This window comes from Tympanuchus pallidicinctus, unplaced genomic scaffold (assembly GCF_026119805.1).
Source record: "Tympanuchus pallidicinctus isolate F22 unplaced genomic scaffold, pur_lepc_1.0 scaffold4, whole genome shotgun sequence".
Lineage (NCBI taxonomy): Eukaryota > Metazoa > Chordata > Aves > Galliformes > Phasianidae > Tympanuchus > Tympanuchus pallidicinctus.
The window spans coordinates 25143819-25157368 of NW_026294758.1; the positions used below are offsets into that span (position 1 = coordinate 25143819).

The 13550-nt window shown below is 43.2% G+C and overlaps 1 protein-coding gene across 2 annotated transcripts; it reads left to right on the top strand.

The window, feature by feature from the left end:
* Positions 1 to 1784: 1784 nt before the first annotated feature.
* Positions 1785 to 12602, top strand: STARD4 (StAR related lipid transfer domain containing 4). Of its 2 annotated transcripts, none has more exons than XM_052701046.1 (6): positions 1785 to 1889; positions 2081 to 2196; positions 3092 to 3141; positions 4698 to 4824; positions 5378 to 5492; positions 8403 to 12602. In XM_052701046.1, the coding sequence occupies exons 2-6, from the start codon at positions 2092 to 2094 to the stop codon at positions 8627 to 8629; spliced, it is 624 nt and encodes a 207-aa protein (XP_052557006.1). In that variant the 5' UTR covers positions 1785 to 1889; positions 2081 to 2091; the 3' UTR covers positions 8630 to 12602. The 2 variants fall into 2 exon arrangements, with proteins under 2 accessions (XP_052557006.1, XP_052557005.1); XM_052701045.1 differs by having other exon boundaries at positions 1793 to 1914.
* Positions 12603 to 13550: the final 948 nt, after the last annotated feature.

Here is a 13550-nt window from a genome sequence, read left to right on the forward strand (position 1 = left end):
AGAAATGCAACCTATCTAACAACCATACAAATGATTAGCCATTCTGATTTCCACAAACTCCCCTTGGACTCACATCTAGCTTGACTCAGTGACATTCTTAACCAGTCATATTTCTTATATAACTATATCTGCTTTGAGTATGTGAGAAATGAGATGAATTGCAGACTCTCTACCTCATTAGAATAGAGCCAAATGCTATCAGGACTACATCAATAAAATATGAAAATCATTTAGCTCTATTTTTGCCTACCTGGAAAGTTGCATCTGTATACGTATGAATGGTAAGAAGCCTTTCGGGTTTTGCATTTACAAGGAATGGTCAAGACAGATAATTTAACACAGATTTTAAGCAAATAAAAATGAAATTTTATTGTTACTTTCATTACATGTGTGCCTGCTTTAAAAAAAAAAAAAAAAAAAAAAGAACATTTCCTTTCCATTGCTGTCTAACAGCAGAGTAGTAGCACAATGTACATTTACCTGAATACACACAAAGAAGAATTCAAATAACTGTCTCAAGGTCAGACGTGAAGGTTTTCACAAAAGTATTTTGTTGAGGCTAATTGACAGCATTGCAGGAATTATGAGCTGTCCGGCTATGAGGAACAGCTCCAGTGGTTGATGTGCTTGTCTAACAGCAAAATTAAGTTTTGTTTTCTTCATGCTTCTGAACATTTCTGTGGAAAAAAAACTTTTTCTCACCTCCGGATTAAAAAGAGCCTCCTAATAGAGACTGCAGGTGAATTGGATTTTGTAGTCTGTGTGACATTTAGTGCTTGAATAGAATCTGTGCATGTTTTCAGCAAGAAACAAACTTTAAGGTGTTAAGGTTTCATTGGCTGATGTTCTGTGGTGAAGGGTCTGGACGGGAAGATGCATAAGGAGTGGCCAAGGTCCCTGGGTGCGTTCAGCCCAGAGCAGAGGAGCTGAGGGAGGCCTGACGGCGGCTGCAGCTCCGCACACGGAGCAGAGGGGCAGCGCTGAGCTCCGCTCTGTGACAGCGAGAGGGCCCGAGGGAACGGCATGGAGCCAAGGGAGGGGCAGCTGGGGGTGCTGGGGAATGGGTTCTGCACCACAGGGCGGGGGGCACGGCATGGGCTGCACAGGGAGGTGGGCACGGCCCCTGTGCTGGAGTTCTAAGTTTGTTCGGACTAAACAGTCAGACATAGTGTCTGAATGTTGCATGGTGCCACACGGACTCACGGGCAGGATTTGATGATCATTGTGGTCCCTTCGCACTTGTGATCTGTGATTCTGTGATCTAGCAGTGCCAATGGACCCAGTCCAACCAAACCACTCAGCTGTGCCGAGCCCCTACACGGAATGACTAATCCATGACAAGGTGACACACTTCCACTAATTTGGTTTTATTCAAAAATCGCCGTTTTCCAATAAAAACATGCCATTCCTTCACCCAAAAGTTGACTAAGCCAGGCGGGCACGCTCACACCGGCAATTCAAACCAAGCAGCAGCCCGCAAGGAAGCGGAGCCCTACCTACAATCCCGCGCGCAGCCGGCGACCCCAGGGCACCACCCTCACAGCGCGCTGACTGGCAGGAGCCGGACGGAATACGTCTCTCCTCCGCCCAATCAAAGCACGTGCCTGCCCCGCGGCAGCCTACGGGGAGCCTCCCTGCAGCCTCCAGCTGGTGATGGCGCGCCGGCGGCACGTCGCGCGATACGAGCTGATAGGCACGGTGGGCAGGGACTGAGCCGGTCACGCTCCCTCGTTCTCTTCCCTTCCCCACCCCGAACCGCATTCTCTGCCGAGGCGGCCAGCGTCGCCATTGGCCGCGCAGGAAACCTACTGCGTTCTCATTGGCTGCCGGCATCGGCCGATTGGGCCGCGGAGCCGCCGGGCCGCCCGCCGGAGCTGGGAGGGAGCGAGGTGCGGACCGTGGCGGTATCCGCGGGTGAGCGGAGCAGGGCTGGCGGCGGGACGGGGCGGCAGGGTCGGGGCTGGCACTGCGCTGAGTGCGGGGGACGGCTGGTGGGGGCAGGCAGAAGGCAGGCACAGAGCCTGCGGGTCTGGGCGGTGGGGTGCCCGGTGGCAATGTGTGGGGCCGTGTGTTTGCACAGGAAGAGCGCCGATGGACCTGCTGCCGGACCCCGCGCCCCTGGCTACCAGGCTGAAGAACACTCTGCTCCGCTACCACAGCATCGCCGACAGCGAGTGGCGGTTCGCCAGGAAAACTGTGAGTGGTGCGGCGGCCCCTCCCGTGTCTGCTAGCAGGTGTAGGTCACGTAGATGTGTCACAGTCGTGCTCTGGCATTCGGTTTAGCTGTTTGATAAGCTTATTGTCATCAACTTTTATCTTTTCCCTTTTATAACAAAACTTTTGGTTGTTCTTATATTTTATTTTCCCTTGTTAGCATTGGTAAGAGGTGAAGTGTTCCAAATATGACTTGATTATTTACTAAATTAACAAATTCAGTGTCTTCAAAAGGAGGAACAGAGCACCTAAGCCTCTCACAATCACAGAATGGTTTGGGTTGGAAGGGACGTTAAAAATCACCTAGTTCCCCACTGCTCAGAGCCCCATCCAGCCAGGCCTGAACACCTCCAGGGAGGCCACAACTTCTCTGGGTAGCCCATGCTAGCACCTCACCACCCTCTGAAGAAAGAATTTCCTCCTGGTATCTAATCTGAATCTCCTAGCTTTTAGTTTAAAACCTTAATCTCTTGTCCTATTAATATGGTCTCTGACAGAGTCACTCCCCAGCCTTCCTGTCAGTCTCCTGTAAGTATGGAAGGCTGCAATGAAGTCTCCCCAGAGCCTCCTTCCTCCAGGCTGAACAAGCCCACCTCCATCATCCTGTCTTCATAGAAGAGATGCTCATGCTCTCCGATAGTCTTCAAGGCTCTCCTCTGGATCCGTTTTGGGCCAAGAGCTGGGTGCTGTACTTGACATGAGGCCTCATGAGGGCAGATCAGAGGAGGACAATCACCTTCCTGGTGCTGCTGGCCACCCCCTTTTTGAAGCAGCCCAGAATACAGTTGGCCTTCTGGATAAATTGAGGCATTTTTTGTGTACATCTTGGAAGGGTTTTTAAATTACTATTAACATAATAGCTTTAATTTTCTTCCAGAAAGATGCAGTGGTGTGGCGTAAACCATCAGAAGAATTCAGCGGATACCTGTAAGTACGCTTGCCAAGATGTTGAATTTTTAAGATTCCCCAAATATACTTAGTATTTTGGAAATGATGGCTGTGAACAAATTACACAGATTTTCTGCAGGAGCAGCTAAGTAAATTATCTACTGTGCCTTGTTGTCTTGTAAAGACCTATGCTGTTTCTTTTTAGTGTTATATTTTGATATTTCATGCTTGTTTGCTGTCTAGAATAATGAATAATCGAAACTATGGAGCACACCACAAAGCTCCCACTGGCTGATGTGCACATTGGGAAGTACCCAAGCATTTTAGAAAGACAGTCTGCAAACCATGCAATCACATACAGGTTTGGTAGGTTTGCAGCATTGTTGAGTGACAACACGGACAGTGTTTGTACACTCTTACTGGCTATGAAACTGATAGAACAAAATATCAAGCTTGTAGCTGTGGGAGAGGTGTATGACACAGAGCCTTCCTGTGACTTTATCAGTGGTTTTGTAGTTATTTGCAGGTAGAAGTATTTAGTAGAAAACAACAATCTGAAGAAATGGAAAGTGCTGTGAAAAGATAATGTTTGAAAAGAATGTCAAGGACTGATACACTCTAGGTACTCTGTTCCGGTAAATTTGTTAAGGGTTGATGGTACTAGGTACACAGTGTCTACTGACCCTGTACAGAGCACCAGCACACTGTCAACACCAGGTTGTGTAACTTGAACTACTGCCAACAGGGGAATGGCTGCTATATGCAAGTGAGTGCAGGATTGTGTATAAACCTGATTAAGAAAGAACACTTTGAAGAACTTTTCCAAATGCAAAACTGGAAGGCAATGACCTTTTAATATGGTCCTCTGAAGAAAAAACAGCTGGTTTTTTTCCAGGTAACTGTGAGTGGAAAGGGGTGAACTGCGCAAGTAAATAAATCAGTGAGTTGTGACACTAGTTACCTACAACTGAAAAGAGCTGCTCAATGGATAAGAGGTGTTTTGAAAATAATGACTGTGATCAATTTCATCCCCTCGGGAGCTTGAAACCCAGTAACTCTGGTAACCAAAACATCTGTTGTATACTTAAAATACAACAAATAAACATTCTGCAGTGTCTTACACCAGATTATTTGGTACTGTGGTAGGCTACAAAGCAGAATGTAGTTTATCTTCATCTTGATTCTATTACCGTTACTTCTACTTTATGAAAACTATTTTTCCCATTGTATTCTGCTCTCATTTTTGTTGTTGTTGTTGTTAGTTTTACTTTTCCCTGGCAGATTCCCTTGTTCTCCTTTCAAGAGCAGCAGAAAAACATGTTACAGGAAACATGACAGTTCTCTTAAATTGCAAATCAGAAGATATAGATTATAGCGTAAGGGTATTACTCTCATAATAATATTTATTGCAAAAAACAAAAAAACAAAAAAACCAGATGCATTCTCAGATCTTTCCTGTACTACCTTTCTAATGCACTTTTCCACTGACTATAAAGTTCTAGGTACCAAGGTATTCTAGTAAATATGCTGTTGCAGATTAATGGAATACTTGATAAAAATTAATCTCTTTTAAGTATAAACTTACATTTCTCCAGGTACAAAGCTCAAGGAGTGGTGGAAGATGTTACTAACAGAATAGTGGATCATATTCGTCCTGGACCTTACAGGCTTGACTGGGACAGCTTAATGACTACAATGGACATCGTGGAAATGTTTGAAGAGGTAAAGAGTTGTTTAGATTTTGAAGGGAAGTGCCTGTAGACTCATGTGAATCTAACATTCAGAAGAGCAGTTGTTTCAATAAGTACTGATGTTTTTCTTCCATGCTTATTTGTCTGCATGGGTAGTGGATATACATGCTGTGGGTAACCTTGCATGAGGCTTTATGTCTGCTGAGAGTGGTCTCGCAATTTGTTCATGCTCCTTTTGGACTTCCTAGGTAGTGGGAAAGCCATATAAAACATACATGGCTTTTAGTTTCCAGGTGTGACTACAGTTCTGTAACTACAGTCAGTCAGGATTAAAGGTACCGTATGTTCTCAGTCTCTGCAGCTGCAGATGGCAAGTCCCGGCAAACTTCAGTGTTTAGACTAAAAGCAGCATCTTCTTTATACCTCACTAAAGTTGGTCTGGAGGGCATGTAATTGATAGAAGCTGCCATCTCTGTGGAAAAGGCTAGCTGCTGACAAGTTTGAATACAGTGTCATTTATTAAACTAAGATGCTTTTGTTTTGTTTCTCTCCTTCTTTCACTCAACACTCTTTCACTCAACAAGAACTGCTGTGTGATGCGCTACACCACTGCTGGACAGCTCTGGAACATCATAGCACCAAGGGAGTTTGTTGATTTTTCTTACACCACAAGCTATGAAGATGGGCTTCTATCATGTGGTAAGGTACCACTCAACTCTGCTTAATTTTTAACAATGGCTGTTTAGCTTAAGATACAATTTGAATTAATAATGGTTCTGCAGTAAACATTCAAAAATGCTATAAGATGATCTCCAACAAGTATTTCAGAAGATTTTAGAAGTTCTACAGACTTGAAAAAGTATATAAGTTACTGCGTTACCCATCTCTGTGCCAAGAGTCATTTATGTTGACTGTGAGATGGTTCAGGCAAGTTGTGTGGCCTGTCTCAGCTCTACTCAAAATGAGTAGAGTAAGAAGCTCGTTAGTGGAAGGAGTGTCTTTTAATGTTGATTTCTGCTTGTCAAGCTCTGTTTGTCTGTGAATGAGTTTGGATGGACAGCAGATAGCTTTCAGGCATGAAAGTACCCAAAAATGTAGAAGTGTTTCTGGCAGTAGAGTCATAGAATCATAGAATCACAATGTTGGAAACGACCTATAAGATCATGTAGTCCAACCATCTCCTCATCACCATTGCCACCACAAGCACTAAACCACATCACGCAGCACGTTGTCCAGATGCCTCTCGAACACTGCCAGGGACGGCGACTCCACCAACTCCCTGGGCAGCCATTCCAGTGCCTGACCACTCTCTGAGAGAAATAGTTTTTCCTTGTGTCTAATCTAAACCTCCTCTGGCCCAACTTGCGGCCATTTCCCCGTGTTGCCTGGGAGAAGAAGCCAAATCTGTCTTCACCACAACCTCCCTTCAGGTGCAATGAGGTCTCCCGTGAGTCTCCTCTTCTCCAGACTAAATAATTCCCACTCCCTCAGCCTCTCCTCATAAGACTTGTGCTCCAGACCCCTCACCAGTTTCGTTGCCCTTCTCTGGACACGCTTCAGGGCCTTAATGTCTTTCTTGTAGTGACAGGGAATACAGGGGATGATCACCTCCCTGCTCCTGCTGGCCACACTATTTCTAATGCAGGCCAGGATTCCGTTGGCCCTCTTGGCCACCTGGGCACACTGTTGGCTCATGTTCAGCCAAGCATCAACCAATACGCCCAGGTCCCTCTCTTCTTCACAGTCATCCAGCCACTCATCCCGAAGCCTACAGCACTGCATGAGGTTGTTGTGGCCAAAGTGCAGGACCTGCCACTTGGCCTTGTTGAATCTCATCCCATCCCCTTCAGCCCAGTGATCCAGCTTATCCAGATCCCTTTGAAGGGCCTCCCTACCCTCAGGCAGATCAGTACCACTTCCCAGCTTGGTGTCATCTGCAAACTTACTGAGGGTGCACTCAATCCCCTCATCTAGGTCATCAATAAAGATATCAATCAAGATGGGCCCCAGTACCGACCCCTGGGGGACACCAATTGAAATGGGTCCCCGGCTGGACTTAACTCCATTCACCACCTCCCAATAGGCATGGCCCTCTAGCCAGTTCCTTACCCAGAGAAGTGTATATCTGTTCAGACCACGGGCAGCCAGTTTACCCAGAAGCATGTGAGAGACCGTGTCAAAGGCTTTGCTGAAGTCTAGGTAGAACTACATCAAGGTGTAGGAACCTGCTTTGGCAGGGGGTTGGACTCGATGATCTCTGGAGGTTCCTTCCAACCCCTACAATTCTGTGATTCTGTGAACAGCCCTTCCCTTATCTACCAAACTGGTCACCCAGTCATAGAAGGAGATGAGGTTGGTCAAGCACAACCTGCCTTTCATGAACCCGTGCTGGCGGGGCCTGATCCCCTGGACACCGCGCACATGCTGTGCAATCTCGTCCAAGATGATTTGCTCCATACTTTCCCTAGTACCGAGGTCAGGCTAACAGGCCTACAGTTCCCCTGATCCTCCTTATGGCCCATCTTGAAGATGGGAGTCACAGCAAGCCTCCAATCCTCCGGAACCAGGAGCGCTGAGAGGGGCTCAGCAATCACCCCCGCCAGCTCCCTCAGCACCCAAGGGTGCAGCCCATCCGGTCCCATGGACTTGTGACTGTCCAGATGGAGGAGAAGCTCTCTTACTGTCTCCACCTGAATTGCAGGAGGCATATTCTGTGCAGCGTACCAGACTTCCAGATCAGGACATAAAAAGCCCAGAGGATGACTGATCTGGCTATTAAAGGCAGATGTAAAGAAGGCATTGAGGATCTCAGCCCTCTCCTTGTCCTCAGTGGCCACATTCCCTGCTGCATCAAGCATAGGATAAGAATTATCTTTGGTTCTTCTTTTGCCATTGATATGTTTATAAAAGGATTTTTTATTTTCTTTTACTGCATAGGCCAACCAGAGTTCAAGTTGGGCTTTTGCCTTCCTAACTTTCTTCCTGCATACTTTGTAATCTCCCCAAGTAGTCTGTCCCTTCTGCCAGAGGATGTAGACCCTCTTTTTCTCCCTGAGTCTTAACTCAGTTCTGAGTAGTTCCCAGCTCATCCACACCTGTCATCTTCCCCCACGGCTCGCCTTACGGTATTCAGGGACAGCCTGTTCTTGCGCCTTTAAGATTTCCATTTTGAGAAGCATCGAGCTTCCTGGGCCCCCTTACCCTTGAGAAGTGACTCCCAAGGGACGCGCGCTGCAAGCGTCCTGAACAGATCAAAGTCCGCTCTCTGAAAGTTCAAGAAGGTAGTTCTGCTGGCCACTCTTTTGACATCTCCAAGAATGGAGAATTCTACAATTCCATGGTCGCTCTGCCCAAGACGGTCCCCAGCCTTCACTTCTCCCACCAGTCCTTCTCTGTTAGTGAAGACCAGGTCCAGCAGGGCAACACCCCTGGTAGGCTCTCCTACCAGTTGCGTAAGGAAGCTGTCTTCCACACAGTCTAGAAACCTCCTGGACTGCTTCCTCTGCAAAGTACTTCTAAATTCTCCAAGTAGAAAAAGGAGTTGCTATGAAATACACTGTATCTGTCTCGAATTCAAATTTTCTCTTTTTTGTTTGCTTTCCATGACAGGTATAAGCCTTAACTACGGAGAGGTGAGACCTAATTTTGTCCGTGGATTCAATCACCCGTGTGGCTGGTTCTGCGTCCCTCTTAAGGACTGTCCTAGCCACAGCCTTTTGACGGGCTATATTCAGACCGAACTGCGAGGGATGCTACCTCAGTCTGCAGTAGACACTGCCATGGCTAGTACCCTGGCCAATTTCTACTCTGACCTCAAAAAGGCACTGAAATCATAAACAAAAACTGACTTAGAAGCCTGTGCATTTCTTGCAATCAAATTATATTGATTAGTTTAACATAGGTTAACTACTGAACGCAAAGGTGAATAACATTGTTCCTGAATGATTCCTGAACCTGTGTTGTAGAGGGACCCAGACAACTTTGATGTCATACTTAGAATACATTCCTATTTCACAGCACAAGATCTTTTTTCCTGCTTAGCACACTGCAGCTGTGTGAGTACTCTGAACCTATACATCCCTTACTTCCTTAGGTGGAAAACAGAAAATGTGAATGTAAATTTGAAAAGTTGATCAGAAACTTGGCTCTCAACAGCAGTACAGAGAGTAGAGTGCTCAGGATTTTGTGTGTGCACATTGCTGTACAGACAGCAGCTCATAGGAGATGCAATTTATATATATATATGTGTTTACAGATTAAGTTTTTAATTTATGTAGTTTGTACCTTTAATGCATCTTTAATTTCTATGTTAATTTGCTTTGCTTTATCATTGAGATGGTCCGAAGCCATACTGTTAAACAGTACTATTCATAAGGAAGCTATTTGCTCATGTTAGCAAATGAAGTATTTATTATCGGCATTTCTTTAATGTTGTAACTGCAGATTGTTAACTGTTGTATATAACAGTCTCAGTGCTTAGATAAAGAAATGCCCTTACAGCTGATCCAAAGCTAGTATAAGTCATGAGGTGTCTTTCCCTAGTTTTTAGTGGACTTTTAATCACACATGTAGTTGTTAAAATAGCAAAAAATAGCAAACCTGCAGTGGTTCCCCTATAGTACTTGGCACTTCTAAATAGTTGTTTTTACTAAGTTTTGTGTGGAATTGTGTTTTCTAGCTTAAGTTTTGTCTTCCTTAGCTGAAAACCCTACAGATACTAAAACTACAGATAGTATCATTAAGTTGCTTAGGCATAGGCTTTGGAGCAGAGCAGCACAGACTACCAACGTCATGGAACAGTACAGTAGAGTTTTCTGTTGAAATTTCTAGTAAGTGAACTAAGCATCTTAAAATATGGCTGACTGAATGTAAAAAATACAAGCTATAGGTAAGCTCAGAGCCACAGGGAGGTGGAGGGTCATGTTTTTAAGGATATTTAACCACCAAGCGATGCTGATAGGCGTGGGGACTTTGGAAAGCCTACTGTCTGTGCTGCTAGGTCCTTAGATCTGTTTAAAACCTGACACTGAGCATTCAGTGTTGGTATGCATCCATTTCTCAGTTGAGATTGTAATTTTCCCTGTACTTTACCAGTGCAAGTGTAGCTGTGTTGTAGTTTGGGAAGATACCTTGTAGCCTAGTGTTTTGGGGCCAGTAATACAATTAGTACAATTAGTAGTACAATACAGTTTTGGTAAGGAAAATGTATTCACATGGTAGATGTTCCCCTGGAATATTGGCTCTTTGGGCATTAGCCACTGCAAAAAAAAAGAAAAAAGAAAAAAGACACCAAGTAGTAAGAGTTTTTCAAATCTGCTTTATGTGTTAAGGTATACAGCACTGTTTAAAATGCTTACAGATGATGACATGAAACAGCCTTTGTTGTCTTAACAAAGAATTCACTTCTCTGTGGGGTTTTGTGTGTTCTTGTGTTCCTTTTAAACTCCTTGGTTAGTCTTCCTGTCTTTCCTGTCTTCTTTGTTTCCCTCACAGCCTGGAAGTTCAGAGGGTGCTCTTTTACCACCAATCATACTGAGTAATCACTTTCCCTGGATGCTAGAGTGTGCTGCTTTCTAGTGGTACTGATAATTGAGTAAGAAAGCCCTAGCAATACTGCTCTGTGGCATGAGTGCTGACATGATTACAGAGGAAGCTGTGTGTACGGTGTACTGTATTTGTTTTTCCCAATTACATAGGCTACATAGATAGTCATTAATCTGCATATTCATTGTATTTTTTTAAGGCTTCAGGTACTAATTAAGGGGTTGTGATACAGATATATGTCAGTGTCTTCATAAAGAGCTCAGTTTAAACCTACAGAAGCACTTCACTGCTGGAGAAGCAAGTCAAAAGGAGCATGAGACACTTGTAGACATGAGGATGATGTTTGCAGAGCACTAGATGCTGTAGAAAAGATCACAAGGTCCCTATTCAGATACCCTGTTTAAGGACTCTCATCTCTATAGAGTTATCCAGCCTTATTTGTATGATGTAAAATGGCCTTTTAAGCTTTCCGATGAAGATAGGCTGATGAAGCACAGAGCAGACAAAGAAAGAAGACTTGTAAGAAAATTCTTGGAATATTTTAATATTTGATGATGTCTTTTAATATACATATCTCCATGCATGTTTCTTTTTTATCAGCAGAGTTGTTTTCAGTATGAGGCCAAGGAATGGAAAGATGTAGTGAATGAGGACAAATATCTGAAAGCCAAGTGGGCCTTTTATTTTGCATTATGATGCATTATAATTTGTTGTGTAAAAACCAAGTAAACTGGCTTTGTGTGTTTCAATAGATATAGTCTATTGTTTCTGACAATTGTGTCAGAAATTCAAGTGAATAACAACAGAGACTACAGGAGGCAGAGACCAGAGCCAGATTTTTTTATGTCAGCATAATACAGTTCTACAGTTTTCAGATGAGGAAAATACATGGAAGGTGCCAGCAAACCTGAAGGATTTATTTTGGATATTCTCTTGATTCTAAAAATTTTCTAGTTTAAGAGTGCAATGATGGACAGTGTGCTGATGACTTCAGTAGTGATGCATTGCTGTTACCTCTTTGCTGATCATTTAAAGCAGTTGAGCTATAGAGTTACACAGAACTGTTAGAAAGGTGTCTGGTTTCACAGAGTATTGTATTTGAAGTCACAACTTATTTTCTTTTCATATAGCTAGGGATTGAAAGGTGTGAGGTATTGAGGCAGAGCTGTTCTTTAACCAGAGTACATTCAGAACCAGAAAAGCCAGTATCAAGAACCAATCAGATCAGAAGAATTTATTTCCCCTCCCATGGTATTGCTTTCCTCCTAAGTCAGAGAACAGTCTGGATTGAGCAAGACGGTAAAAAATAGGAAGGGATTTGAGGGGATGAAACGCAGGAGCACATACTGTGCTTGTTAGTAGATAGTGTAAGGCAAAGTAAATTACTTTGTATACTTTGCTGTCATCAGAACAGCAACAGAATTTATGCAACTTTGTGAGATTTGCCAGTGTTTCCATTGTTGGGAAGAGGCACATGCTGCCTTCAGTACTAGAACTCAGTGTTTCAGCAAGACTGTGTCACTTGAAATCAGGTTCTGAATGAGGTAACCAAGAATAAATGGCAGATAGGTGTCAGTTTTTGCTAGGGAAAAAGCATGTATATAGACACATCAACAATATTTTTATATAGCTAGTAATTTAAAAAACAAAAGAAAAACAAAAAACTATTCAGGGGTTTAAGCAATATATTTGTTTAAGTCTGTCATTTTAACTATGTCCTGTATGTGTGGATGGGAAAGATGACTAAAGATAAGACAATCATTATGTTCAGCTTTTATTTGTCATCTAAAGCCTCCAGCATTGAACTTTCTTTGTAGCTTATTTTGTTTGTGCAGTAAACAGATGTTGAGCTAAGTGCACTGTCGATGCAGCCCGAGGTGCTCCACCACACTGGTGAGAGGTGGAGCAGTACCTCAGCCAGACACTGTGGGAACAGCACAAGCCCTAATCTCAAATTTGATTATCTTGCTATGTTTTTAGTGGATCAGAATGTAAAAACAGTGTATTCCTCCAATGATCCAACAGTGTATTCCTCCAAACAACTAGAACTGTTTTGATAGCGTGAGCGAGTTATTCGGCTTACAGGTCCACTGCTGGAAAAGTAGCAACAGTTCTATTGAACCCAATCAAGTTAGGCCTTTATTTAGAAAATGAAAGTCAGTCTGGCTAAACAGTGGTTTGAAAGACTGTGTTAATTGCTTAAGGTATTTATGTTTCTATTCTGAATGCAATTACAGAATAAATTAAGACATGAATACTAACAGACTCACGGCATGGCTTTTTCAATCCCTGTGCAGGTAGTGTAGTATTCAGCTACTTTGGGGGAGTGATGTCTAATGATGTATCTCATTTTCATCTGTCTCTAATGTATCAATCTCCATATATTTAAAAGCAAAAACATATATCTTTACTTAGAGTCATGATTCAGCCTGGGAAGATGCACAAATCAGACTTGAATTTCTGCTATATTAAAATCTCTTGGAAAATACGCTGATAGTATTCTCTCACAGCTTATATTCTAAACATTTTTTAGTGACTCCATTTGCTATGGAAGAACTTTTTTTTCTTGATTTTGGTGGTTAATAAAGCTATTTCTTAAACCTGTTAGAAGGTAACTAACATTAAATTCAACCTAAACACAGGTGCATTTAACATCTTGCAGAAGGCATGTAGATGGGCAATATAGAGTTATGTGCTAGAACATTTATTTTGTTGTGTTCAACTAGAACTTAAACAAATGAAGAAATGCTGTACCTTTTGGCTTGCCTGTGCTGCATTGAGTGAAGACTCGTTGTCTAGGACTGCATCTACAAAAGTTCATCTGAAAGTAATGCCTCTTACTTATTAAAGTGGAAACTATGACCAATACAGAGAGCACAATAGCATTAGTAGAGCAAATTTCCATCTACACTCTTTTTCAACACAGTCACTATTAGCTATGCATTTTTGCCAGCCATGAGCAATAAGAGTCTGCATGCAGCATACATAATAGGCTGCACCAGGGGAGGTGACCCACTGTCATTTCTGCTGCATGCAACAGAACTTAATTTAATGTTGTTTTCTTTTTATTAAAACATTAAAAAAGAGGGCAACAAAAACATAAAAACAGTTGAATATGTGACCTTGCTTTTGTAGAACTGATGCATCATTGTAGTTCAGTGGCAGAGGCTGCAATCCTTAGTGAGCTCTCAAGTTGCTCATCAGAGACTTTTG

Bases quoted from the DNA above. Each gene is read 5' to 3' on its own strand.
- STARD4 (XM_052701046.1), top strand. From the start codon at position 2,092: ATGGACCTGCTGCCGGACCCCGCGCCCCTGGCTACCAGGCTGAAGAAC. The intron at 4,825-5,377 runs GTAAAGAGTTGT...TCACTCAACAAG, and splicing joins TCGTGGAAATGTTTGAAGAG to AACTGCTGTGTGATGCGCTA. The intron at 5,493-8,402 runs GTAAGGTACCAC...TTTCCATGACAG, and splicing joins AGATGGGCTTCTATCATGTG to GTATAAGCCTTAACTACGGA.